Source organism: Microtus pennsylvanicus, chromosome 1 (genome assembly GCF_037038515.1).
Source record: "Microtus pennsylvanicus isolate mMicPen1 chromosome 1, mMicPen1.hap1, whole genome shotgun sequence".
Classification (NCBI taxonomy): Eukaryota; Metazoa; Chordata; class Mammalia; order Rodentia; family Cricetidae; genus Microtus; species Microtus pennsylvanicus.
The window spans coordinates 147,791,333-147,816,461 of NC_134579.1; the positions used below are offsets into that span (position 1 = coordinate 147,791,333).

General features: G+C 46.8%; 3 protein-coding genes across 3 annotated transcripts in view; all 3 read left to right on the plus strand.

Moving 5' to 3' along the window:
• The window catches only part of LOC142860656 (elongin BC and Polycomb repressive complex 2-associated protein-like), a 103,802-nt gene that overhangs the window by 63,098 nt on the left and 15,575 nt on the right, over positions 1-25,129 (plus strand). The window lies entirely within an intron of this gene.
• LOC142860649 (vomeronasal type-2 receptor 26-like) overlaps positions 1-25,129 on the plus strand; it is a 134,320-nt gene that overhangs the window by 38,421 nt on the left and 70,770 nt on the right.
• LOC142860661 (kinase suppressor of Ras 1-like) lies at positions 724-23,928 on the plus strand. Its single transcript, XM_075992216.1, has 2 exons — positions 724-1,151; positions 23,804-23,928. The coding sequence occupies exons 1-2, from the start codon at positions 921-923 to the stop codon at positions 23,912-23,914; spliced, it is 342 nt and encodes a 113-aa protein (XP_075848331.1). The 5' UTR covers positions 724-920; the 3' UTR covers positions 23,915-23,928.

The following is a 25,129-nucleotide window of genomic DNA, read 5'->3' on the forward strand; positions in this document are numbered from 1 at the left end:
ATTTGAACTCAGGTTCTCTCTGCTCCAAACTATCGCCGCCTATATGTCATCTGCAGGGTATGGCACGCTAAACTTATTTTGTTGAGTCAATAGAACACAGAAGAAAGTCCTTTCTCTTTGCCTGTCCATTAACTTTGGTACAGATCTTCAGGGTCAAGGTCTAAGCGAACACCAAGACAACTCGGGGTCAAGTGCTGTGAGAACTAGATGAGAGTGAAGGGGGTCTTTTTCTTTTCCTTCGATAGTGCTGGGGAATCAAATCTAACGTCTTATGTTTGCCAGGCAAATGTTCTGCCACTGAGCTACATCCTCGGCACATTCCCATACGTGGAGGCCTCTAAGCTCATGCAAAAATTCCGGACCCTCAATATCCCAAATTACAGGACTCATCTAGGTAAGCTCCTGCCCCACCCCATTCGTGGGTCGTGGGAAGCTACTAATGTGTGTGCGTTTGCGTGTGTGAGAACAGGGTAGTAGTGGGAGATGTGGGTGAAGGAACTGAAAAAATGGGGAACCAGGCTTCCAAGACCACGAGGCACACGAATTGGAGCAGGCGCAGAACAGCCCCTCCTAGGCGTCAGGCGGGGCCAGAGTGCGGGCGGGGCCCCGAGGGCACGGGCCAAGAGACAGATGGCGCGGTGTGGACTACAAGTCCCAGCGTGCCCCGCGGCTACGATCCGGCCCCCGCGGCCGCCTAAAGGCTCCAGCAACCGCAGCCGTCGGGTCGCGAAGGCTTTCGCTTTGCCGCCTTGTCTGGGAGGCGGGAGGAGCGGGCTGGGCGGCTGGCACTCGGGACTTCAGGCTCTGGCCGCGCCGAGGGGCGCTCTTAGTGCAGCCTTCCCGGCTTGAGGCTTCTCCGCCGAGGCGCCCGTTTCCCCCGGGCTCCTTGCCTCGGCCCCCGGCGGCCCCGATGCCGAGGTATGGATAGAGCGGCTTTGCGCGCGGCGGCGATGGGTGAGAAGAAGGAGGGCGGCGGCGGGGGCGCCGCGGCGGCCGCAGACGGGGGTGCAGGGGCCGCGGCCAGCCGGGCGCTGCAGCAGTGCGGCCAGCTGCAGAAGCTCATCGATATCTCCATCGGCAGTCTGCGCGGGCTGCGCACCAAGTGTTCCGTGTCCAACGACCTCACGCAGCAGGAGATCCGGACCCTGGAGGTAAGGGGTTGAAGCGCCCGTAGTCCCGACCCGCTGTGGCCCGGGAGCCGCCCCGCTGCTTTCCTTCCCGAGTTGCATCCTGCAGCTGGGTCTGCTGGCTAGAGTCTTCCTCCCTTGCCAGGGCTCGTTGATGCGGTGGCGTGAGGACCTACGACGAGCGCTCACCTTGGAAGGATTTGGGGGAGGAGGCGTGAGTGAGGGGTTGGATTGAGGCTGGAGGACCCGCGTGTCGGGTCGGATGCTCGCGGGTATCACACTGCAAACCCCTCGCCGTCCTCACCCCATATTTCCAGTGCCCATAGTAATCATTGTCCCACTGAATCACGCGCGGGACTTTTCTCGGCGTGCTTAAGCCCGGTAGCGTGGGCTGGGGTGATGAGGGGACGTCCCCTGAAGTGTGAGCGTCGACTGGTGTCGCTGACTTTCCCTCACTACCCACTCTCCTTATCCTGTTGCCCTTTCCTTCCCTTTCCACCAGGACTTGTCTGCCGCTTTTCAAAAAGTGTTTGCTGAAGCAGCATTTTTGCAGTTCAGGCGTTGGGATGCTTTTCTTTCACGCTGTCACACCGCTTAACTGTTTAAAATTAAATTAGCCATTGATTTTCCCACTCCATCCCCAATTATTGGGCTTTTTGCCTAGGAAGGATTATACCAAGGAAGGGAGCCTTTGGTAAGAACACAGTACTTAAGGGGGGTTGCTGACAGAGATGACCTGGAGTGCAATGAAAAATAAGATGTGTGAGCTGTCTTCTCTCAAATTATAGCTGGGAAGTGCAGCATTAAAAGGATTTGGAAGAACCAGCCGGCAAGATGGTTGGGATTTCAGAAGGGGGAGCTCCCCCATCCCTTAAACATTGAAGATAAAACTAGTGCCTTCCTGACTTGCTTCCAAGGACTGGAAGACCTTTGAAAGTACAGAGGGTCAGTTAATAGCTCTGTCCTAAAGACAGGCTTTTCCTCACCTGGCAAGGATGTCTGTTTTATTAGATATGTGATTTTACACACACACACACACACACACACACACACACACTGTTACTAATTGCATCTGCCAGCTGTCATAGAGCCAGCCGGTCATTGCTGTACTTATTATAAGACCAGTACTCCCTCCTCTCACACCACGAGCCTGAATCCTTGTTTGATACAAAATGCCAGGGTGACTCTTCCTTAGCTGTATTTTCAGAAAAGCCACAAAGCCAGGGACATTGGGAGACTCCAAGACGTGCTGGCTATTATTATTACTGTTGTTGTTGTTGTTATTATTATTGTTATAGTTGCTATAGCAGAACCGAACAGGGCTTTGCTTAAAAAGCAACCAACAAAGCTCTACACCCAGCTTTTCAGCATGTGGATTTCTTGAACACAGCTGAGTGTGTGTGCCTTGCAAAGTTCGGTTTTAAGCTGATACAATAGGAGGCCTGTGTGTCTTAGTTCCGGGGTTGTCCTCCAGCAGTGTGTGTCTCGAGCTGCTGTGTTGTTGGGCGGACAGAATGCTCTCTTGTTGGCCTCCGTTAGTCCTCCCCCTGTCCCTCTGAGGTGCTCCTGGATCCCAGGGTGTATGTCGAATGGCTTACTCTCTATTCTCTGCAAATTCTTTGTCTTCTAACGATGAACAGTTTGACGAAGCTGTGGCATTAGGATATTCCAGAGTCTCCAGATGTTCAGGTCTCTGAGCTGGTTAGGCAGCTGTCTCCCTACTGGGTGCATTGTGAGGTCATCCCCGGTGGCATTCAAAGGCCCAGGGGTCATTTGTAGTATGTAGTATGTCCTGTTCTTTACAGTGTATTTGAAAGGGTCCTTCTAGTCCCTGGAAAGACAGGACTGGGAGACATTTCAAATGGGAATTTTGACCTTGGGGCTGGTTCCCCAGGACTGTTACCAGCTAGTTTGGGTGAATCACTTCATCTCTGGGGCATCACCTTCCACATCTCCTTGCGTGCGCGCTCGCACACTCGTGCATATGCATGCACGCACACGCTCTGTTGGGCTGAATCAAACATTTGTGTATGCTATTCTATGTAGATATCCCTGTTTTAAGACCTGCACTAAAAACCAGATGTACTGGACAGATTGTGTAGGAGATGTCTTTATTATGTTGAGCATTTTGACCGCAGGAGTGCTAGGTAGGAACAGAAGGCCACACAGCTTTGTGACTGATCCTCTTTCTGTCTAGATGACCCTGGGCACGTCTGTTAACGTCTACTCTGACTTCCATCTGTAAAGTGGGGAAGGAGTGCTTTCACCTGTAGTGTTTGATGGAGTCGGTATCGCCTGCCTATAAACTTTCCCTGGTTGGGTTCTGGTGACATTCCTACACAGGGTGCCTTTAGAAGAAGAAGCACATAGAACCGATTTCCTGCAGGTGGTGACACAGGGCAGGAGGCCATCCTAGAAGGCTGGGTCAGGGCAGCTTACCCCAGCAGTGTGCAGAAAGGCAGTTAACCTGGGCCATTCTCAGTCCTCACGAATTTCTGACTTTTTTAAAAAAATGTATTGTGTGCAGTACTTGTGTGCAGGAGCCTGAGGAGGCCAGAAGGGGGCATCAGATGTCCTGGAACTGGAATTGTAGGTTAGTACCATGTGGGTGCTGAGAAATGAACTTAGATCCTTTGCAAGAGCAGTAAATTCTTTTAACTTCTTGCTGAGCCACCTGTCCAGTCTCAGGTTTCTGATTTGTGTGTGTGTGTGTGTGTGTGTGTGTGTGTGTGTGTGTGTGTGTGTGTGTGAGAGAGAGAGAGAGAGAGAGAGAGAGAGAGAGAGAGAGACCTTGAGCTAGGTCTTCTGTAACCTTGGCTGAACTCAGCATAGAGATTAGGCTGATCTTGAACTCATGGCTGTTCTCTTGTCTCTGTCTCCTGAGTGCTAGGATCACAGGTGTCTGACTGGAGAGCTTGGCTTATCCAACTATATCAGACTTCTGACAGAATCTTAAGAGGCCCAGCCCACTTTGGCCCCTCCTTAGCTAAACTTTTAATGAGAGTGGCAGCTCGTGGGATGTCTCCTGTGGGACCCTGACCAGGGGCAGGCTGCTTGTGAAGATCCTAGGTCACGATGATAAGCTATCCACTGATAGGTTTGCTCTGTGGAGCAGTTGGGCTGGGGTTGAAAGGGGATTAAAGGGGTGAGGAGTGTAGCTCCATGGTAGAACACTGCCTTGTATACGTAGGCCTTGTGTTTAAATCTCCTATCCTACACTTGAAAGGGGGAGAAAGGAGCCAGGGTTTAATGTTCACTCCCCACCTGCCCAGGGCTGCGCTGGCTGTCTTCCTCTCAACCTCTCAGGATTTACGGGAGGCCCACCAACTTCACCACACACATTTCCCCTGTCTAAAGGGAAAGGGCAGAAGACGCAACCGGAACTCGGTGTCTCTGGAAGGCCCCCTAGAGGTCTGACTCCTGTATGCAGCCAGGGACGATGTCACCACTCTCCAGCTGTGCCCATGGAGGGACACCTGGCCCGCTCTACAGCTGGGCCTGCTGCTCCCGTCTGTGGGTTCCCTGTGGGCCCTGTCGGTGCCTGGGGAGACAGAGGTGTGCCATGCAGATGCCCATGCCGGCTCATGCTCGTTCACTTTGTTGGTACTCTGTAGTCTGTTCTTTTTTGCCAGCATGCTAGCACCTCCCACAAACAAGCTCCGTCTTGGCTCGGGTCTCTAAAGGGCTTTCCTCATGAGTCCTTATGGGGAGAGGCTAACAGAAACAGTCATGGGTACAGTCTGCTTTTGGGCACTTCCCTGAGCAGTTGCCCCGGAGTAGAGGTACCCTGGAGGCTTTGCTGTGCCTGGGAAGGCAGAGAGGATTGACTCTCAACCCCTGGGCTGGGCTGAGTTCAGAGGCTTCTGTGTTAGGGCCTGGCTTCCTCGTGGTCCCTGGAAGTGTCCAGTGGAACGATCAAGAGTGGAGGGATGTGTTCGCTGACCCAGCTTTCTGTCACTACCCATGTGCTTGTGGCAGTCCTACCTGGTGGCTACCTGGACTCCAGTAGGTGGGGTCTTTGGATGTGAGGGGTCTGTTCCATCTGAAGGGGAACCAGGCAGGAGGAGAGCAGGGCCTCCCCTACCATGACTGGCAGAGAGCTCTTCTGAGTGGGCCCTGAGTTAGGAGTTCTGTGGAATCCGTCAGTCTGACTTACTGGTTTTGTAGGAAACATTGCCAGCTCCCAAGTCAGACGTCCCCAGAAGGATGCGAGTAGAACCTGGTTCTCTTTTCCTCACCCATGCAGTGTCTGGAAAGTGTCATTTCGCTGCCTCAGTTTTAACCTTTCACCTGAGAGACTCCAGTTATCACCAATAGGACATGGAGCTGAGGAGGGCCTGTCTCTTTTGGTGTCCACTTTCTCGTTGGTGATTTTTGAACCTGGGCAGACCCACTTCTCAACTGTCCCTCAGAAGTGGCCTAGGGAGGACGTGCTGTGTGTGAAAGCCAGGAGCCAAGGAGGGTGGGGATGCTGGAGGGAGACCTTATCACACGCATCCGCACCCAGGACCTGAGGCTGGGGTTGCTGCCTGGGATAGACACGGACCGCCTCCTAGCTGCAGGGCTGTTTCTTGACACCTGGTTTGGCTCACAATCCTGGGAAGCAGCATTCCATACCAGATGCTTCCCTGCCTGCCTGCTGGCTGTGGTCCAGAGAGGGACCATGCACAAAGGTGACACTGACGGCGTCTGCAGATGTGTGGGAAGGTAACACACACATCTTGGGCCCTTGAGCTGAGCCTTCAAATTTTTCTGCCTTTATTTAGGTACAGCATGCTTGTGGAGGTCAGAGCACAGCTCTGTGGAGTCGGTTCTCTCCTGCCATGTGGGCTCAGGGAATCAAACTCAGGTCATCATGCTTGGCTGAAAGCCCTTTTTTTTTTACTCCCCTGAGCCATCTTGCCAGCCCCCTAAGCTATCGTTTTGGTTATTTTATTTTATTTTTTTAAAAAATGTCCTTGCAGGGCAGGCATTTTTACATTTAGTTCAGAGGGTGTTTGCTTTCACTTGGCAACTTTTACTCTGGACAGATCTACTTCCCAGATGTCCTTCAGAGGAGGCGTAAGGAGGACCTGCTGTTTGTGAAGGCTGTGAGCCAAGGAGGGCTGGGGTGTACCCGGGACTTGGAGGCTGGAGTTGCTGCCTGGGGTGCACCCAGGACCTGGAGGCTGGGGCAGAGGGCTGGGGTGCACCCGGGACTTGGAGCCTGGGGCGGAGAGCTGGGGTGCACCCGGGACTTGGAGCCTGGGGCGGAGAGCTGGGGTGCACACAGGACCTGGAGGCTGAGGTGGAGGGCTGGTGTGCACCTGGGACTTGGAGGCTGGGGCGGAGAGCTGGGGTGCACACAGGACCTGGAGGCTGAGGTGGAGGGCTGGGGTGCACCCGGGACCTGGAGGCTGAGGTGGAGGGCTGGGGTGCACACAGGACCCGGAGGCTGGGGTGGAGGGCTGGGGTGCACTGAGGACCTAGAGGCTGGGGCGGAGGGCTGGAGTGCACCCGGGACTTGGAGGCTGGGGTTGCTGCCTGGGGTGCACCCAGGACCTGGAGCTAGGGTTGCTGCCTGGGGTAGGGATGGAACCCCTCCTAGCTGCGGATATCCAGTGTTCATGGGAGTGACTTCTGCACAGAGAGGGTCCACATAAATGAGGAACATTCTTGAACGTGCTCCATGTGAAGCCCTCCTTAGCATGTGCTTTCTACCACTGACCACTTGTTTACTGCGACCTGTGAGATTTCGTTCCCAGTTTGAAGATGAGGCCACTGGAGCTAGGAGAGCCAGAGAGCCTGAGCCAGAGATGGTTGAGTCTGTGTTGACTGGCATTGAACTTGCCGTGATCCCTCTGCCTCAGCATCCCCAGGGCCGAAATGCCAGGCATGTGCCACCACACCCTGGTCTTGAGAACTCATGTTGCAGCCGTCTCTACACACCAGTGTTGGGAGGCTTGGGAAAGGGATTTTGGTCAGTCATGAAAGGCAAACCCAGGGCTGGCTCAATTCCAGCTCAGTGGGTTGATAAGTGGCCGCCTTATGCAGCCTTTGCGTTTGAATGTCGGGTAGCTTCCCTCCTGTTCAGCTCAGCACATCCTCAAAGCAGGAGGTAAGGGCACCCAGCCTGCTGGTTTCATTCTGAGAAAGGAGAAGCCGCTCTGACTTCAACTTACTCAGAGGGTTGGTTTTTTTCTTTTTTTCTGAGACAGGGCTGCTCTATGCTGCTCTGGCTGTCCTAGAACTAGCTCTGTAACCAGGCTGGCCTCGAACCTAGAGTCCCTGCTGCCCCTGTCTCCCGAGTACTGGCACTGAAGTGTGCACCACCATGCCCAGCCCACTCTGTATGCTTTATTCTTTCTGAGCAATTCTTGAGACAAGGAATATATCTCTAATTTGCTACTCTTAATTGCAGTGCTTAAGATACACATTAATACATGTTCCCTCTGCAAAAGGGAAACACCCTAGATAATAGAAAAATCACCTATTATGGCACCTGTCAGAGCCAAGCCCTGGAACCGTCCTCCTCACCCCCGACTCCTCCTAGCTTTCTACTGTACATTTTCATGGAAAGGTACACACGTGTGCTCGAGGAGCTTGCAGTGTGTGCCCTGTAAGTGTCTTTGTCTGTCGCCATCAGTGGCCAGTCGTGCACCCATGACACACGTTCCTTTAACCAGATACCGATTTTCTTGTCTTGTCTTTTCCTTCCCTTCCTTTCTTTTTTCTTTTAGCTTTTTTTTGTTTGTTTGTTTTTTTAAGACAGGGTTTCTCTGTAGCTTTGGTGCCTGTCCTAGAACTAGCTCTTGTAGACCAGGCTGGCCTTGAACTCACAGAGATCCGCCTGCCTCTGCCTCCGAGTGCTGGGGCCAAAGGTTTATACCATCACTGCCAGCATGTCCCAACTTTCAATGCTTACTTTTACTTTTTTTTTGTTTTTGGCATGCTGATATATCTTCATGCAAGCAAGATTGTGCTGAATTAAAATGTATGACTATATTTAGCATATGTCCATTTAAACTAAAAATTATTTAGTGTTTTGCCTGCATGTATATATGTATACCATATATATGCCTTGTGCTTTCTGTAACCAGAAGAAAGTGTCAGATCCCCTCAAACTGGAGTTAACAGATGTGTGAGCCACCATCTAGATGCTGGGGGTCAAACTCAGGTCGTCTGGAAGAGCTGCCAGTTCTTGTAACCACTGAGCCATATCTCTGGCTGTCTGGTGCCTGCCCATTTAAAAAATTTAACACCTTGATTTTAAAATTACATTTCTTTATGTATGTGGATGTGGGTGTGTGCGCCACAGTGCCCAAGTGAAGGTTAGACAGCTTGTAGGAATTGGACCTCAGGTCAGACCTGGCGGCAAGCACCTTTGCTAAGCAGAGTTCCTGTTAGGGAGAGTTAGCAGTGATTAACAGAGGAGCCCTAAGCTGAGAGTCTCTCCATTGTGTCGTACAAGACAGTGCCTTGAACTTGGCTGAAGCATGGCTGGGCCCTCTCTGCTCCATCCAGGCTGAGGGACTCTGAGGGTTGGCTGGAATTTTTGGCCCTGACTCTGTGCTTTCAAGGCTTGGTCACTGACAGCTGTCCTGCAAACCTTCCCTCCCGTGGAGCCTGGGCTTTGAAACCTTCCTACAGATGTTGTGTTTTTACCCTCTCCATCGCTGGTTCTGCTGTCAAGATAATTAGGGTGACACAGGCCTGTTGACACTCTTGTTTTCAGTGTCAGCTTTCACTGAGGTGTTGGGACAACGGGGAGCCTCTCAAGTTCAAGGCCAGCCACGGGCTGTTTGGTGAGGCCTCTGTCACGTGGTCTGCTCGCATTTCAGTTACTCAGAGAAGCATAACTTTTCCTTTTCTTTATCTTTTTCTGAATACTGGCCAAAAGCCTGCTTGCTTCCTGCACACTCTGGGCTTCTCACTTGCTCCCTGAAGCACCCCCTCCGGTTCCTCCAAGCTCACCAACCTCCATTGCTGAACCTGACCATTCTCTTGAAAACCTAGTTTTCTCTCTTCATCTTCTCCATCTCCCTCCTCCCAGCTGCTCCCATGATTTATAGCCTGCCTGCCTTGTTTCTCCTTTCACATTCTCATAAAACTGCCCTGGAGCTTAACAAAGGAAGGAAAGAGAGAGATACAGTTTTGTTTTGTGTTTTTTCTTGTTGTTTCCAGATGTGGTAGAGGACTCCACAGCCCCATAGGCAGCTTGCCTCACATCTGTGGAAAGCAAAGCCCTCCCTATCAATGCGTGGCCTATACAAGCCTGCCATTGGTGCTCCATGGATAGCTGTCTCCGACTTCCTCTTTGGCTTCTTCTATTTTAAAATCCAGGTGGAAATGCAGAGGTTTACTCTGGGGCCAGCTGCTGAGATGAGAAAACTGTCACGGATTCTTACACATTGAAAAGAAGCCTCAATCTGAAGTACCGCCACCGCCACCCGTCAAACCTTTGCATTTGAACATGTCTGCATTTTCTCTGTTCCGGTGTTGGTGGGCAGCAGAGCGCTTTAACCAGTCAGATTGCCACGCCAAAGGCATTTTACTTTTGTACTGTACCCCCTCCCCCCGCCCTTCATTTTTCTGCCCTGGGAATAATAACAAGAATGAGCTAACACTTGAATTCACAATTTTAAGGGGAAAAAATGGGGGATAAAAATATGCAGTACAGGAATCAGTCAGCTCTGATTAGAAGAAATAAATTTCCCCACAGCACCAACTCTGGGCTTATATTGGCAGGATATTGATCAGGAGGATTTTGCTTTCTGCAGATGCGCGGCTAGCTGCCAATGGGGTGGCGAGGTCTCCTACCATATCTGAAGGCTTTGAAATCAATGTTGCTGATTAATTTGAGTTTTATTTTTCTCCCATTTCAAAAAAGACACTCTCTATCTAAAAGTCTCCTGTTTAGCCCTCATTGCCTGGAACTAGACGAGGCGGTTCTCTAAGTTGCCGCCATTCTCCTGGTACCTTGGTGCCCTCTGTGCTGGAATTTCAGGCCTATACCACCATGCCCAGTACACACAGAATTTTGTTAAAAAGAAAAAAGTTAGATCATTTTGATTTTTTAAGGATTATTACTTTATGTGAACTTAGTCACTGTTCTATTGCTGTGAAGAGACTCTATGACCGAGGCAGCTCTTAGAAGAGAAATCATCTAATTGGAGGCTTGCTTACAGTTTTAGGGGGTTAGTCCATTATCGCCATGGGGGAGGTGTGGCAGGCATGGTGCTGGGAAAGTAGCCAAGAGCTACATTCTGGTCCACAGGCAGGCAGAGAGAGGGACAGGGTGTGTGTGTGTGTGTGTGGTGTGTGGATTTTTGAAACCTCAAAACCCACCCCTAATGACAGACTTCCCCCAACAGGCCACACCTCCTAATCCTTCTCAAATAGGGATCTTCCTTTGTAGTGACTAAGCAGTCAAATAATATAAACTTCTGGGGGTGCATTCTTACTCAAACCACCACAGTGTATGAATGTTTTGCTTACATGTATGCCTGTGTGCTATGTGAATGCCTGGTGTCTGCAGAAGCCAGAAGACAGCATAAGATTCTCTGGAACTGGAGTTGCAGGTGGTTGAGCTTATATGTGGGTGCTGGGAACTAAACCAGAGGCCTGCAGCGCTCTTAACCGCTGACCCATTCTCCAACCCCAGTTACAGGCCATTTTAAAAAAGTCATCTGGACAGGGTCTTAGACTAGTGTCCCACTAAGCCTGGGGTCCTTAGCCTGGGATGCTTTAGCCTTTCCCACGTCGTAGTGCTCCTTTAGAAGAGGACTTTCCGTGGAGAATGTATTATGTTAGTGTGTTCCCCCTCCGCCCACAACTTCAGAGGCTAGGGATTTGTTTTAAAGGTCCTGAGAAGTCCTGCAAGGCTTCCCGTGGACTCCTCCAGGGTTCTTTTTTCCCTACCAAACACAGCTGAGTTTTAGTAGGTCCAATTTTTTCAGTGTTGCCCTTAATGTCTGTGCTTCTGGGGATATACCTAAGAAGCGATCACCTGTGGCCATCTGTTGTAGGGTATTTCCCACTTTCTCTTCTATCAGGTTCAGTGTTTTCGGGCTGATATTGAGGTCTTTAATCCATTTGGATTTGAGTTTTGTGCACGGTGATAGATATGGGTCTATTTTCATTCTTCTACAGGTTGACATCCAGTTGTGCCAGCACCATTTGTGAAGATGCTTTCTTTCTTCCATTCTATACTTTTAGCTCCTTTATCGAAAATGAGGTGTTCATAGGTTTGTGGGATAAAATCCGGGTCTTCTATACGATTCCATTGGTCGACTTCTCTGTTTTTATGCCAGTACTACCCTGTTTTCATTAATGTAGCTCTGTAATAGAGTTTGAAGTCAGGGATGGTAATGCCTCCAGAAGATCCTTTATTGTATAGGATTGTTTTGGCTATCCTGGGTTTTTTGTTTTTCCATATAAAGTTGATTATTGTCCTCTCAAGATCTGTGAAGAATTTTGATGGGATCTTGATGGGGATTGCATTGAATCTATAAATTGCCTTTGGTAGAATTGCCATCTTTACTATGTTGATCCTCCCAATCCAAGAGCAAGGGATGTCCATCCATTTTTTGGTATCCTCTTCAATTTCTTTCTTCAATGCCTTAAAGTTCTTATCAAATAGATCTTTCACTTCCTTGGTTAGATTTACCCCAAGATATTTTATGCTGTTTGTGTCTATCGTGAATGGAGAAGCTTCTCTGATTTCCCTCTCTTCTTCCATATCCTTTGTGTATAAGAGGGCGACTGATTTTTTGGAGTTGATCTTGTATCCTGCCACATTACTAAAGCTGTTTATCAGCTGTAAAAGTTCTTTGGTGGAGTTTTGGGGGTCGCCTATGTACACTATCATATCATCTGCGAATAACGAAAGTTTAACTTCTTCCTTTCCAATTCGAATCCCCTTGATCCCATTATGTTGTCTTATTGCTATTGCTAGAACTTCCATTACTATATTGAAGAGGTATGGCGAAAGTGGACAGCCTTGTCGTGTTCCTGAGTTAAGCGGGATGGCTTTGAGTTTCTCTCCGTTTAATTTGATGTTAGCTGTCGGCTTGCTGTATATAGCTTTTATTATATTTAGGTATGACCCTTGTATCCCTAATCTCTCCAAGACTTTTAACATAAATGGATGTTGAATTTTGTCGAATGCTTTTTCAGCATCTAATGAAATGATCATATGGTTTTTTTTCTTTTAGTTTATTTATATGCTGGATTACATTGATAGATTTTCGTATGTTGAACCAGCCCTGCATCTCGGGAATGAAGCCTACTTGATCATAATGGATAATTTTTCTAATGTGTTCTTGGAATCGGTTTGCCAGTATTTTGTTGAGGATTTTTGCGTCGATATTCATGAGTGAGATCGGCCTGTAATTCTCTTTCCTGGTTGAGTCTTTGTGTGGTTTTGGTATCAGAGTAACTGTAGCTTCATAAAAGGAATTTGGTAATGACCCTTCTGTTTCTATATTGTGGAATACATTGAGGAGTATAGGTATTAGGTCATCTTGGAAGTTCTGGTAGAATTCAGCATTGAAACCATCTGGCCCTGGGCTTTTTTTGGTAGGGAGGTTTTTGATAACAGCTTCTAATTCTTTGCGACTGACAGGTCTGTTTAGATTGTTCACCTGGTCCTGGTTTAATTTTGGTAAAAGGTATTTATCTAAAACAGTGTCCATTTCTTTTACATTTTCCAGTTTAGTGGCATACAGGCTTTTGTAGTAAAATCTAATGACTCTCTGAATTTCCTCTGTGTTTGTGGTTTTGTCCCCCTTTTCATTTCTGATCTTATTAATTTGCAAATTTTCTCTCTGCCGTTTGACTAGTTTGGATAGGGGTTTGTCAATCTTGTTGATTTTCTCCAGGAACCAGCTTCTTGATTCATTGATTCTTTGGATTGTTTTCTGTGTTTCTATTTTGTTGATTTCAGCCCTCAGTTTGATTATTTCCAGTCTTCTACTCCTCCTAGGTGAGTCTGCTTCTTTTTTTCTAGATCTTTCAGGTGGGCTGTTAAGTCTCCAATATGTGCTATCTCTGTTTTCTTTAAGTGGGCACTTAGTGCTATGAACTTTCCTCTTAGGACTGCTTTCATAGTGTCCATTAAGTTTGAGTATGTTGTTTCTTTATTTTCATTGAATTCCAGGAAGACTTTAATTTCTTTCTTTATTTCTTCCTTAATCCAGGTATGGTTCAGTAGTTGACTGTTCAATTTCCATGAGTTTGTAGGCTTTCTGGGGGTAGCATTGTTGTTGAATTCTAACTTTAATCCATGGTGGTCTGATAAGACACAGGTGGTTAGTAATATTTTTTTTGTAGCTGTGTAAGTTAGCTTTGTTACCGAGTATGTGGTCAATTTTGAGAAGGTTCCATGAGCTGCAGGGAAAAAAGTATATTCTTTCCTCTTTGGGTGGAATAATCTATAGATGTCTGTTAAGTCCATTTGCTTCATTACCTCCATTAATTCTCTAATTTCTCTGTTAGGTTTCTGTCTGATTGACCTGTCCATTGGTGAGAGAGGAGTGTTGAAGTCTCCTACTATTAGTGTGTGCGGTTTGATGGCTGCCTTGAATTTTAGCAATGTTTCTTTTACGTATGTGGGTGCTTCTATATTGGGGCATAGATATTCAGGATTGAGACTTCTTCCTGATGAATTGTTCCTGTTATGAGTATAAAATGTCCCTCTCCATCTCTTCTGATTGATTTAAGTTTGAAGTCAACTTTGTTAGAAATTAATATGGCCACACCTGCTTGTTTCTTAGGTCCATTTGCTTGATAAGCCTTTTCCCAGCCCTTTACTTTGAGTAGGTGCCTGTATTTGTGGTTGAGGTGTGTTTCTTGTAGACAGCAGAATGTTGGATCCGGTTTCGTATCCAATCTCTTAGCCTGTGCCTTTTTATAGGTGAGTTGAGCCCATTGACATTAAGTGATATTAATGACCAGTGGTTGTTAACTCCGGTCACTTTTTTAGTAGTAGGGTTTGTGTGTTTCCCTTCTTTGAGTTGCGCTGGTGAAGGGTCTCTAGATGTCTGAGTTATTGAGGTCTTTGTTGGACTCCTTGGATAGTGATTTTCCTTCTATTATTTTCTGTAAAGCTGGATTTGTGGCTACGTATTGCTTACATTTGTTTTTATCCTGGAAAATTTTGTTTTCTCCATTTATGGTGAACGAAAGCTTGGCTGGATATAGTAGTCTGGGCTTGCATCCATGGTCTCTTAGCTTTTGCAGTACATCTATCCAGGACCTTCTGGCATTCATGGTTTCCATAGAGAATTCAGGTGTAAGTCTGATAGGTTTACCTTTATAATTAAGTTGGCCTTTTTCCTTTGCGGCTCTTAATATTCTTTCTTTATTCTGTATATTTTGTGTTTTGATTATTATATGGCGAGGGGATGTTTTTTTTTTGATCCAGCCTATTTGGGATTCTGTATGCCTCTTGAACCTTCATAGGTACATCCTTCTTCAGGTTGGGAAAGTTTTCTTCTATAATTTTGTTAAGTATATTTTCTGGACCGTTGAGCTGCACTTCTTCTCCTTCTTCTACTCCAATTATTCTTAGGTTTGGTCTTTTATTGTGTCCCATATTTCCTGAATGTTTTGTGATGAGAGTTTGTTGGACTTGCTGTTTCTTTGATCAGTGCGTTTATTTTCTCTATGTTATCCTCAGACTCTGAGATTCTTTCTTCTATCTCTTGTATTCTGCTGGTTATGCTTGTTTCTGTAGTCTCTATTCGTTTACCTAGATTTTCCATGTCCAGCCGGCCCTCTGTTTGTGTTTTCTTCTTTGCCTCCATTTCATTTTTCAAATCATGAACTGTGTCCATTATCTGCTTGATTGTTTTTCCTTGCTTTCCTAGGGTATCATTCACTGATTTACTCAATTCCTCGAACTTTCTGTTATACTTCTCATCCATTTCAATAAGGGCGTTTTTTGTATGTTGTTTAAGGGTGTCAATCCCTGTCATGAAGTCAGTTTTTTCTCCTTCTTCTTGATTAAGGTGCTCATGTCCTCCTGTTGTGAGGTCGCTGGCTTCTGGTGGTTTCGTGTTGTTTTTCAGATTGTTGGGTGAATTCTTGCATTGGCGTCTCCCCATCTCTTCCTCCCAATATTCTCCTATGGATCTTCTTTTACAGGATCAGGTCTTCTTGCCAACTGATGTACCTTCCCAGTGATGTCACTCCCCCGTGATGTTTCTCCTGGAGTCCAGTTCAGATCTCCTTACTGCTTGGTTAGCTTGCAAACAAAGGGCCCACCCTGCTTGCTGCAGGCAGGTTATGGAGACAAAGGAGCTACCACCTTCCCCTTTGCACTCACTTAGGGTTCAGTCCCAGAGCCCAGGGAGGCTGAGCTGGGAGGCGCTCTGCCTCAAGAAGGGAGGGATGGAGGGAGACAGGGGGTAGGGGGATCTGGATGTAAGCTGGATGGGATAGGAAGAGAGAGGAGGTACCATATTGTCCCATAGGTTGATCAGGAAGGGTAGGCGGGCTGTTCACGGGTGCAGCAGCACTCACTCACCACAATGATGTTTCACTAGGTGTCCTGATGGAAACTCCTTGCTGCTTGGTTCGCTTGCACACAAAGGGCCCACCCTGCTTGCTGCAGGTGGGCTATGGGGACAAAGAAGCCCCCGAGCTCCCCTTTGCCCTCCGCTTTGGGTTAGGACCCAGCGCCCAAGCAGGCAGAGCAGAGAGGCGCTCTGCCACCAAGGAAGGGAGGGGGGGGAGGGAGACAGGGGGTGGGGGGATCTGGATGTAAGCTGGATGGGATAGGAAGAGAGAGGAGGTACCGGGCAGTGTAGCCCTGTAGGTTGATCAGGAAGTGTAGGCGGGCTGTTCCCGGGTGCAGCAGCACTCACTCACCACAATGATGTTTCACTAGGTGCCCTGATCACAACTCCATGCTGCTTGGTTTGCTTGCAGACAAAGGGCCTACCCTGCTTGCTGCAGGTGGGCTATGGGGACAAAGAAGCCCCCGAGCTCCCCTTTACACTCCGCTTTGGGTTAGGACCCAGCGCCCAAGCAGGCTATGGTTTTTTTTAACTATTTTTATTATGAAGCTCTGGGCACAAGGAAATATGCAGACCCCTCGGATATGTTAATCACCACTGCTTGGGTAAGGGTGTAAGTGTTTTTTACTCTAACAAGTTCCAGAGATAGTCAAGGACAAAGAGAAGGGATTTACTTTAGTTTCCATTTTAAAGGCTTTAGTTCTGATTGGTTGTGTTCACTGTTTTGGGCCTGTGGTGAGATAGCCCCTTGTGGTGGCAGCACATGACAAGCCCTTCACCTGTCTAGATATGAGAGAAGACAGACTGGGCTCTCAGTGTCTCACTCAAAGGTGGCAAGCCTATGTGAAATCCTCCCTCCAGTCTCCATTTCTTATAGGTCCCCTCTGTTCCCCAAAGCACCATGGGCTGGAGTCCAAACCTTTACCACAGAGGCCTTCTGAGTATATTCTAGATGCACACTACCATGGCAGCCAAGAGGGGGAATTCAGACCAAAGCAAGATCTTTAACACACCTGGAAATAATGACTGATGGGAGATGTCAAGGCCAGTACTGTTGTGCCTCACAACCAAAATTCAGCTTAATGGTGTTCTAAGTGATGCCTCAGGGCAGGTTACAGGGACTGCATTGCTCAACTGGAGAGCAGGCTGATCTATTGTTGGTCCAGCTCTCTCCATTGACTCTCCTGATTCCTCATCACCATGTGATCTCCATCTCAAGGACTCCTGATACTGATGAGGCTGATTCTGTAGGGGAGCCAAGCAGATGGAGGTCACCCAGACTTAGGCTTTTACCCTCCGAAATTTGCGGCCAAACCAAACCGCTTCTTATAAATTATTCAGCCTTGGGTATTTTATTCAACAACCTGAAGCTAACTAAGATAGCAAATGTAAAGAAAAGTCAAGTCTTTTTTATGTAAGCAAAAGAAGAATAAATGAGAGAAATACACTATGTTTCTCTAAGGAAGGCTCAGTGTCGTAAAGGCAATATTTCTCAAATTAGCTCATTAGTGTAAATTAGTAAACAAAACTTCTATGTTTGGTGAAAACATAGTTTATTCTATAACTAATCTGAAAGAATAAATAGAAAAAACAGTCAAAATCTGAGGATTAAAAACATAATATAAGGATAGTTATATTATTAGCACAAACTACAAAATTCCAGAGACACCCCCCTAAATGTGACCCAGAGGAAAGTAAAGCTGTCTCAGAAAACAGATTAGAGAGTGCATAGTAAACACAACAGAAACGAGCCTTTTACACCACCAGCAAGAATAGGAAGTTGAAATATTGTGACAATTAATGATCCACTTAGAAGCAAAAGGGAAGAATGAGAGAGAAATATTAGAGTATGTTGCTTTGTAATCTTGGGTTGGAGGAGTTCTTTCTTATTGTATAACAAAGCCTCAGACTGACAGATTTAAGAGTACAAATTCTGAATGTCTGTGGAACAAAAGACAGCTGTGGAGAGTTTAAAGATGAGTGGCAGACCCAGAGGAAGTATCAATGATGCCTGTAGCAGACAGCGATTACTATCTACACTGTAAGGGCTGGGTAGAAATTGGACCAAAGGTATTGGGTTTGTTAAAAAGATTCTTGCTCACATCACAGGCATACCTTCAACATCACTGGGAATCTCACCTGGAAGATCACCCAGCAACTCTTCTCCAGTGATCCAGGAACATGGATGGATTTTCTGTCATCTTACGTGGTTCCCAAGACTGACGTAGGGTGCGCAGCAGCCCTATATTGCCATGACAACAATCTTCATCCTTGACCCAGCTGGAAGGGCTCTCATTTCCAAATATATGTCAAGCCAAGGTCCCCACATTGATGAACAGTCAGTGTGCATAAAATGTGGTCAAAACAGAAAAAATCTCACCCTTTGGCCTTTGAGTTATTGCAAAATATTGACCGAGTGTGTTTTGGTGGTGTCAGATACAGGGTCTCCCCCCACATGGAGTGTGTCCAGAGCATGCTGGGAACAAACCCTAAATAATCCATACCTGTATCATTCAGTCTGCTCTATGATGGAATATAGGTTGGTGGGCAGGGGATATAGGAAACGTTTTCTAGGTGAAGCGTGTGGAAGATGAGATTTTTCTGCATTTTGACCACATTTTATAGCTTCTGTGGCTCTTCATCATTGACAAGAATATAGCCTATCTCCATGGAAATCGACTCTTGCTGTTGCTTTTCTGCGTACCCACCTACTGTCTCCTAGCCATACAGCCCCACTGTGGGAACCACTGGTGACTCCATCAGGACATCTTCTCCAGGCTTTTGAAATCATGGGGTTTTTATTTTGTTGTATTCATATTTTATGTGCAAAATGGGCCTCTGTGCCCAGCTCAACTTACATACTAGTCAAGTTTATTGCTTCTCCAGAAAGTTCGAGGTCAAATGTCATTGAAGAGCATTGCCTGACTATCCCTCCTCTCCCTGACCACATTAAATTTCCCTGCCATCCAGTCATCCTTCTTCTTTCAGGTTGTTTCGTAAGTTCACAGTTTTATTCTCAAAAAAAAAAATTTAAGAGAGAGAGAGGGAGGAAGGAAAGGAGAGAGAGTGGGGAAGAGAGGGAGGGAGAAAGAGAGAGAGAGACAGAGAAAGAGAGAGAGAGAGAGAGACAGAGAGAGAGACAGAGAGAGAGAGAAGAACGAGCAGGGGAGGGTGTTAAGACTGGCTTCAAGAAGAGTAATGAAAATTAAGACAATCAATGCCAAGTCATAGCTTCAGCTCATCCTGTCTAATAAGCCTGTGTCCTCCATCACATGGTCCTCTTCATGAGACTCTTTCTTTCTGCCCCCTTATTTGATGGTCCCTGTTCTCGGGCTGATTCTTAGTGTGTGTGTGTGTGTGTGTGTGTGTGTGTGTGTGTGTGTGTGTGCATGTGTGCACACAAATCCTAGAAATGGAGCTTTGGTTGGTAAAGGTAGACATACAGGTGGTTCAAAGTCACCACACCTGGGTGTTGGGAATTGAATTCAATCTTCTGCAAAAAGAGTCCATGCTCTTAATGGCTGAGGCAGTCCTGGCCATGGCCTTCCATTTCATGGGTGCTGCATATCAAACTCAGGTCTTCATGTTTGCACAACAAATGCACTGCAGACTGAGCTGAGAGATCAGTCCTTGCTCCCTCGCCCTGGCGTCTTATTCTGCTATTGGATCAGATCCAGAGGGGATGGTTGCTGGAATTTTCTTTGGGCTGACAACCAGCTCCCAAATAAAGACATACAGATCTTCCACAGCCATGACCACAGCTCCAGCTCTACTCTTGAAATTTCTGCCACCACAAGGGCCTTCTTCAGCATCCAGATCAGTCTTGGTAGTGCCTGAGCTCTGCAGTGTTTCTGTTGTTGTCATTAACTGTGAAAGTCTGGAGGCCCAGGTGTCAAAGGGGTGCCTCCTAGACTATCCCCCTGCCTGAAGACACTGGCCTGCCTCCAGAAATGGCTGTGAAGTGGTGAGGATCATTGCTCAGGTGGTAGGACACTTTTCTATTACGCACAATCGCTGGGTTAGATCCCCCCACTGCATGTACCAGGTAAAGTCCCAGCACTCAGGAGGTAGAGGTGGGAGCCTTAACCATGCAGTTCAGTGGTTTTCAGCCTTCCCAGGGATGTGACCATTGATATACTTCCTCAGCTGTGCTGCCCCATCCTGAAATATTTTATTGTTACATCGTAACTGAAATTTTGATACTGTAATAAATTGTAGTGTAAATAGATATAACTTTAAGGGGCTTATGTGTGAACCCAGGTGGAGAACCCCAGAAATAGTAACTTAAAGGTCAATGTGGAATAACATGAGTACCCGTCTGAAACCCAAACCAAACCAAAGATGTTCCCCTCTCTACCCAAAGACAGAGACATCCTCATCAGGTACCCTCAGGCATCTGACACATGATAAATGGGGTGATTTTCTCTAGTGATTTCAGGCTTCATTGCTCTCAGACACAGACACCTCCCACGCCAGAGGGTGTGTTTAAGACACAGACACTTCTGCTCCTCAGAGACCACAGACTAGCAGGACAAGTGTCCTCTGTAGGGTTGGCTTAAGAGCATGAAATGGAAGCCAGACTGGTCAAGGCTTTCCATAGGACCTCAATGTTGTTTCTGTCACAGATACCCTGAAGTGAGCTCAGAGGTTGCATCACATCTAACCTCTGCTTGGTGTCACCAGGGAGTCCCTGGGGAACCATGGGGACATATTCCAGCCTGCCATTTTCCACTGCATGGTGAATGTTCCCCGAGCAATCTAAAGGGAAGAGAACAGAGAAGCCCGAACCCTAGCTCTCCAGGGACATCTGTCCCAGGACATAGGGGGCAGATGCCAGACAAGTCTCCATTCGGGATCTTATTATCTGTTACTGTTTCCTTTGTTTTTCCTGGCATACAACACTGAAGGGTGAAGCTACGGGGGCCCTCAAAAGAACAGGCACCATGCACACAGGATCCCACGTGATCTCTGTCACCAACAGTGCTGAGATCAGGAGCTGTACTAAGGCAGCTGTGGCCCAACTGCATAAAAGCAAGGAGTTGACATCCACTGGGCATTGACCCATGGCTTCCATCTGTACCTGGAAATTTGGGGCTTAAAGCAGTGTGACACCACACTTGATGAAAGAAACTGAAATTAAGTGTGAAAAGTTGGAAATTAATTTTTTATTAACAAACAATATATTTGAAACAATAGTGAATATAAACAATGGATAAACTTTGAAAATTATGGAACTAATAACAAGAATAAATAACATCAAAATAGCAAAACCAAAACCAAATGAACCATAAACAAGCATTTAAAACAAAACTCAAACAAAATAAAGCTAATAATAATTAGCATTTATCACTAAATATTGATAGAACCTACTACACCTACTACAGGCAAGTGCTTGCCTTGGAGAAACGCTAGGAAGATAGTCACAATTTTAATGGCTTTTTCAAGATTCCTGGATCCATTCCACATAGGAGCTTATATGTCATGTTATCCCAAGGTGGAGTCCACTTGCTGGTAAATGTAGGCTTCTGAGTAATCTTTGTCTCAGGATTTCTGTATCTCAAGTATATTTTTGATGCGTTCTTCCCTTCTCGAGAACTGAGTCAGCGGACACATGAATCAGATTAGGTGTGATCACCTGGAGATCAGCTGGAATTTCCTTCACCGCTGAGTTCCCAGCTACAAGGGGTGTCTTTTAGTCTGTAGGCCTTGATCCTAATGTGACGAACATGTGTAGAAGGTGTTTGTGGCTTACTTTGGCTTCCTCAGGTCTCTCAAGTGGTATGATCAAAAAAAGAAAAAAAATAATAATCTAGGCCCAGAAGCAGCCATGCTGGGTCACTGGCTAGGCAAACAGAACCTATGACTCAAGGGTAACCAGAACTGAAGAAGAATATATGTCCTTAGAATTCAGTATTGCTGGGGATGGGACTCAGCACCTAGTTCTTCCTGGAGATCCTTCTGCTGGTGGCTCTCGTCCTGGGCAGTGGCCTGTTCCAGATGAGTCTGCGGAGTTTCAGACCTGGAAGAGAAAAGCAGTTTAAAAAAACAGACCTGCCACATTAGCTGAAGATGCTTCCTCAAGTCACCTCAGCTCTGCTGGACAGTGAATTTATTCTTGTGATTGATATCTTTGTTGTTACTCACAAGGAATAAGATCCCAGAGTAGATGGGCCGAAAACTTTGCTCAGTATTAAACTGAAGTCATAATTTCAAATAAACACTGTTAGTGTGCATTCTACTAGACAGAAAAGGGTGTTCTCCTATAATTCAGGGATATCATTTTGTAAACAGCAACAGCATATTGACACTATAGTCAACAGCACGTGAGAAATGCATGAGTTGTACATGAGCTATTCATCATTTTATAGATAGCCTTAAACTGCCTGCAGCTCAGGTCCCTGCACAAGGGCGTGTGGCTAGCTCAGTCCTCATGCCCAGAAGGAACCTTGAACATGAACAACATGCAGATAGAGCCTGTCGTGCTAGAGCAGCATTTCCTGAGATGTGTGCCTGAGAACGTTGTCCCTGTCGGTCCTCAGGGACCAAATAAAAACTGGTGCTTTCCTAGGGACTAGAGCTGGGAATCTGCATCCTGGCTTTGGGAGTCGGTTACAGAACACACCCGAGAAGGTTAGGATCTTCCCTACAGCCGAGTCATCTGCCTGGGTTCATCCTGGGAAGTCCTTAACCAATTCTATCCAGAGAGCACTTTTCACAGGAAGTTGGCAAATGTTACACAGAGCAGTGTTAAAGATGGAAATCTCTAATCTTCATTGGATTTTTCTAAATAAAAACGCGAATTTTACCATGCCCCTTGATGCACACCTATAAACCCAATATCTTGGAAGGCCATAACAGGCAGCTCTCTGTGAGTTCAGGGAAAGCTTTGGGAGAACTCTGTTTTCACAAGGAAGGTATAGAGAATGAATTCTACAGACACACTGAATATCAAACACAATATATGCTGGACGGAATTTCTTCTTACTGGACCAGCTCAGTTCTCTGAGGTCTTCTGTTCCCTGCTCTAGCTTGTAGCCTCAGAGATGGACAGAATTGATATTGTCCCCAAGTCCATGGGCCCCCCTTGGCTCTACCTCCTCTCCCAGTCTGGCTCCTACCTCATCTGAGAGACCTGAAAGTGATGCTGCAGCTTTTGGACCAAGTGCTTTTCCTGCATGACCATTTCCCTCTGCTTCTGCAGGAACTGAGAGCTTTCTTCCAATCTCTTCAGCTCCTGTTTAAGAGAAAATTGTGTTCTTTGTTGAGGGTTAGAGACAGTCATACATATCTAAGCACAGAGAAAGGATCCCAAGAACTTGCTGGTCAGCTAGGCAGGTTAAACAAAAGCATCTGGGGAAGTAAGAACCCCAGGATTCTGGTACAGACTGATAGCAACACAGTGGTCTGAACTGGAAACTGCACATGTTTGATGCACCCCAACACCCACATCCTTACACTACTACACACACATGTGTGCGCTCACACACATGAAAAAACACATGCGTGCACTCACACTCAAACCCACAAGGAGTGCGTGTTAAAGAGAAATATGGAAAAAAGGAGGTCGCAGAAATAAACATCATGTCAATGTACAGTTGAGTTTAGAATAACCACACCAGTTCTTTCAGAAAAGTCTCACAACTCAGCCATAATTCCTTGGGAACTAAAATTATTGTGAGAAAAGTGATTTTCTTAGACTATATTGATGTGATTACAGAAATTCTTCTGCCATAGGACCAAATCTCCCACCTTCCACCACCAGCTTGTCAAAAGCCCCGAGATGATCATCCAGTCAACCACACATTTTAGTCTGGAAGGGAGAACAGTCCAGCACAACTCTCAGAAAACAGGGCTGACAAGCTGCTATTCAAGCTTCTGTCACTGTGAACCAAGAATTCAGGGAAGCAAAGAGAACACATTGGGATGCAGGCAGAAAAGGGAAGCCAACAGGCCACGCAAATCCATGAGTATGAGAAGCACTCTGTTGGCCCTAGCACAGGGATCTCCACCTTATAAACTGCTTCCCACCTGCGATGGGACATGATCCCTGCCAAACGAAAAAGCAGCAGGACCAAGAACTCACTTACTCTAAGCTCTGTGCCTAGAAGGTTACCCATCATAAATACAAGTACATGTGTGATATGTTATTGACCCATTTCCTTCTCTGAATTGCAGCTTCGAGCAGAGCAGAAAGGAAGGCTTGCCCGTATTTCAGATCTCCATAAGACAAAAGCTTCCCAGAAGTCCTTGTGCATGGACACTGAAGGGAATGTCTGGAATATATGAGGTCCGTGGCTGGAAGGGAGTATGGGTGAGTAAGTTGATGGGTTAAACACTGGTGGTTGGATGGGTAGAGAGGTAGTCAAATGGGCAAATAGTACCAGAGCTTAGCCTGACTTGTTGCCGGCCCCTACCTGTTGTTGCTGGATTTTGAGGTAACTGATCTCTTCGTCTTGGTCATTAAGGATCAATTTCAAATCCTCCAGGTGGTACTTCAGCACAGTCCAATTATTCTGCAGTTTCCTTTCCTCCTGCCTCAGCTCATCCACCTTCTTCTTTAGCTGAGTCCTTTCCATCAGTAGTCGGCTGTGCCGATCCCTGCAGACAAACTCTGCATAGTAAGGCCCTGCAGGCCTCCTCCTGCTACCCCTGATTTCTGGGAAACAGCACCCCAAAAGACCTCATGTTTCCTAGATTAGGTAGCTAAGAGTCTGATATAGTCATGACACCTACACTTCAGAACCCAAATGAGAGAACAGGTAATGCCAGAAATTATGAAACTACTATTGAAAACTCCAACACCTAAAAGGATCCATGTCCCTTCAGTAGAAGGAGTAGTTCCCCAGCTGGCCTAACTATCTGTGGTAATGGGGAAACATCAGCATGTAGTGGGCAAACACAATCAAAGGGAGGACAAGTTACTCAAGGTGAGTACAATCTATCTACAGATTCCACAGCCCCAGACCTGTAAAGAATGGGCCTGAGCTCCAGAAGTTCAAGGCTGCCTGACATTCCCATGAGACTGTAAATACCTTTTCTATCTACAGGCTCTTGAGGCCCTAGGACAAGGTGGCAGGGGCTAACAGTCTCTTTCACACTTAGCAAAACTGAATCCAAGAGACACAAGTTTAAGAGTTGCTTACATAGAAGCAAAAAAGCTCGAACCAGAGATGAAGTCACTCCATCCAGAGAAAAAGGAAGTCAGAGATGGCCATTCCACAAGTTTTGTTATCCATGTCCAGATGGACACTTACCGATAGAAGACTGTCTCCTTGCTCAGCAACTTGAAATTATCCAAGGTCTCGGTGTTTTCACTCACAAAATGGTTTAGCTCCATCATGATCTCTTTGTGATCCATCTTTACCTTCTCATACAAAGCATTTGGCTTGTGGTTCTTGTAGGGACTAGAAAATGGGAGAAAAGACCCCATGAACATAGGCTTCAATGATCACAGGAACTGAAGTTGTATCCTGATCTACCATAGCACAGCAGATGCAAGAT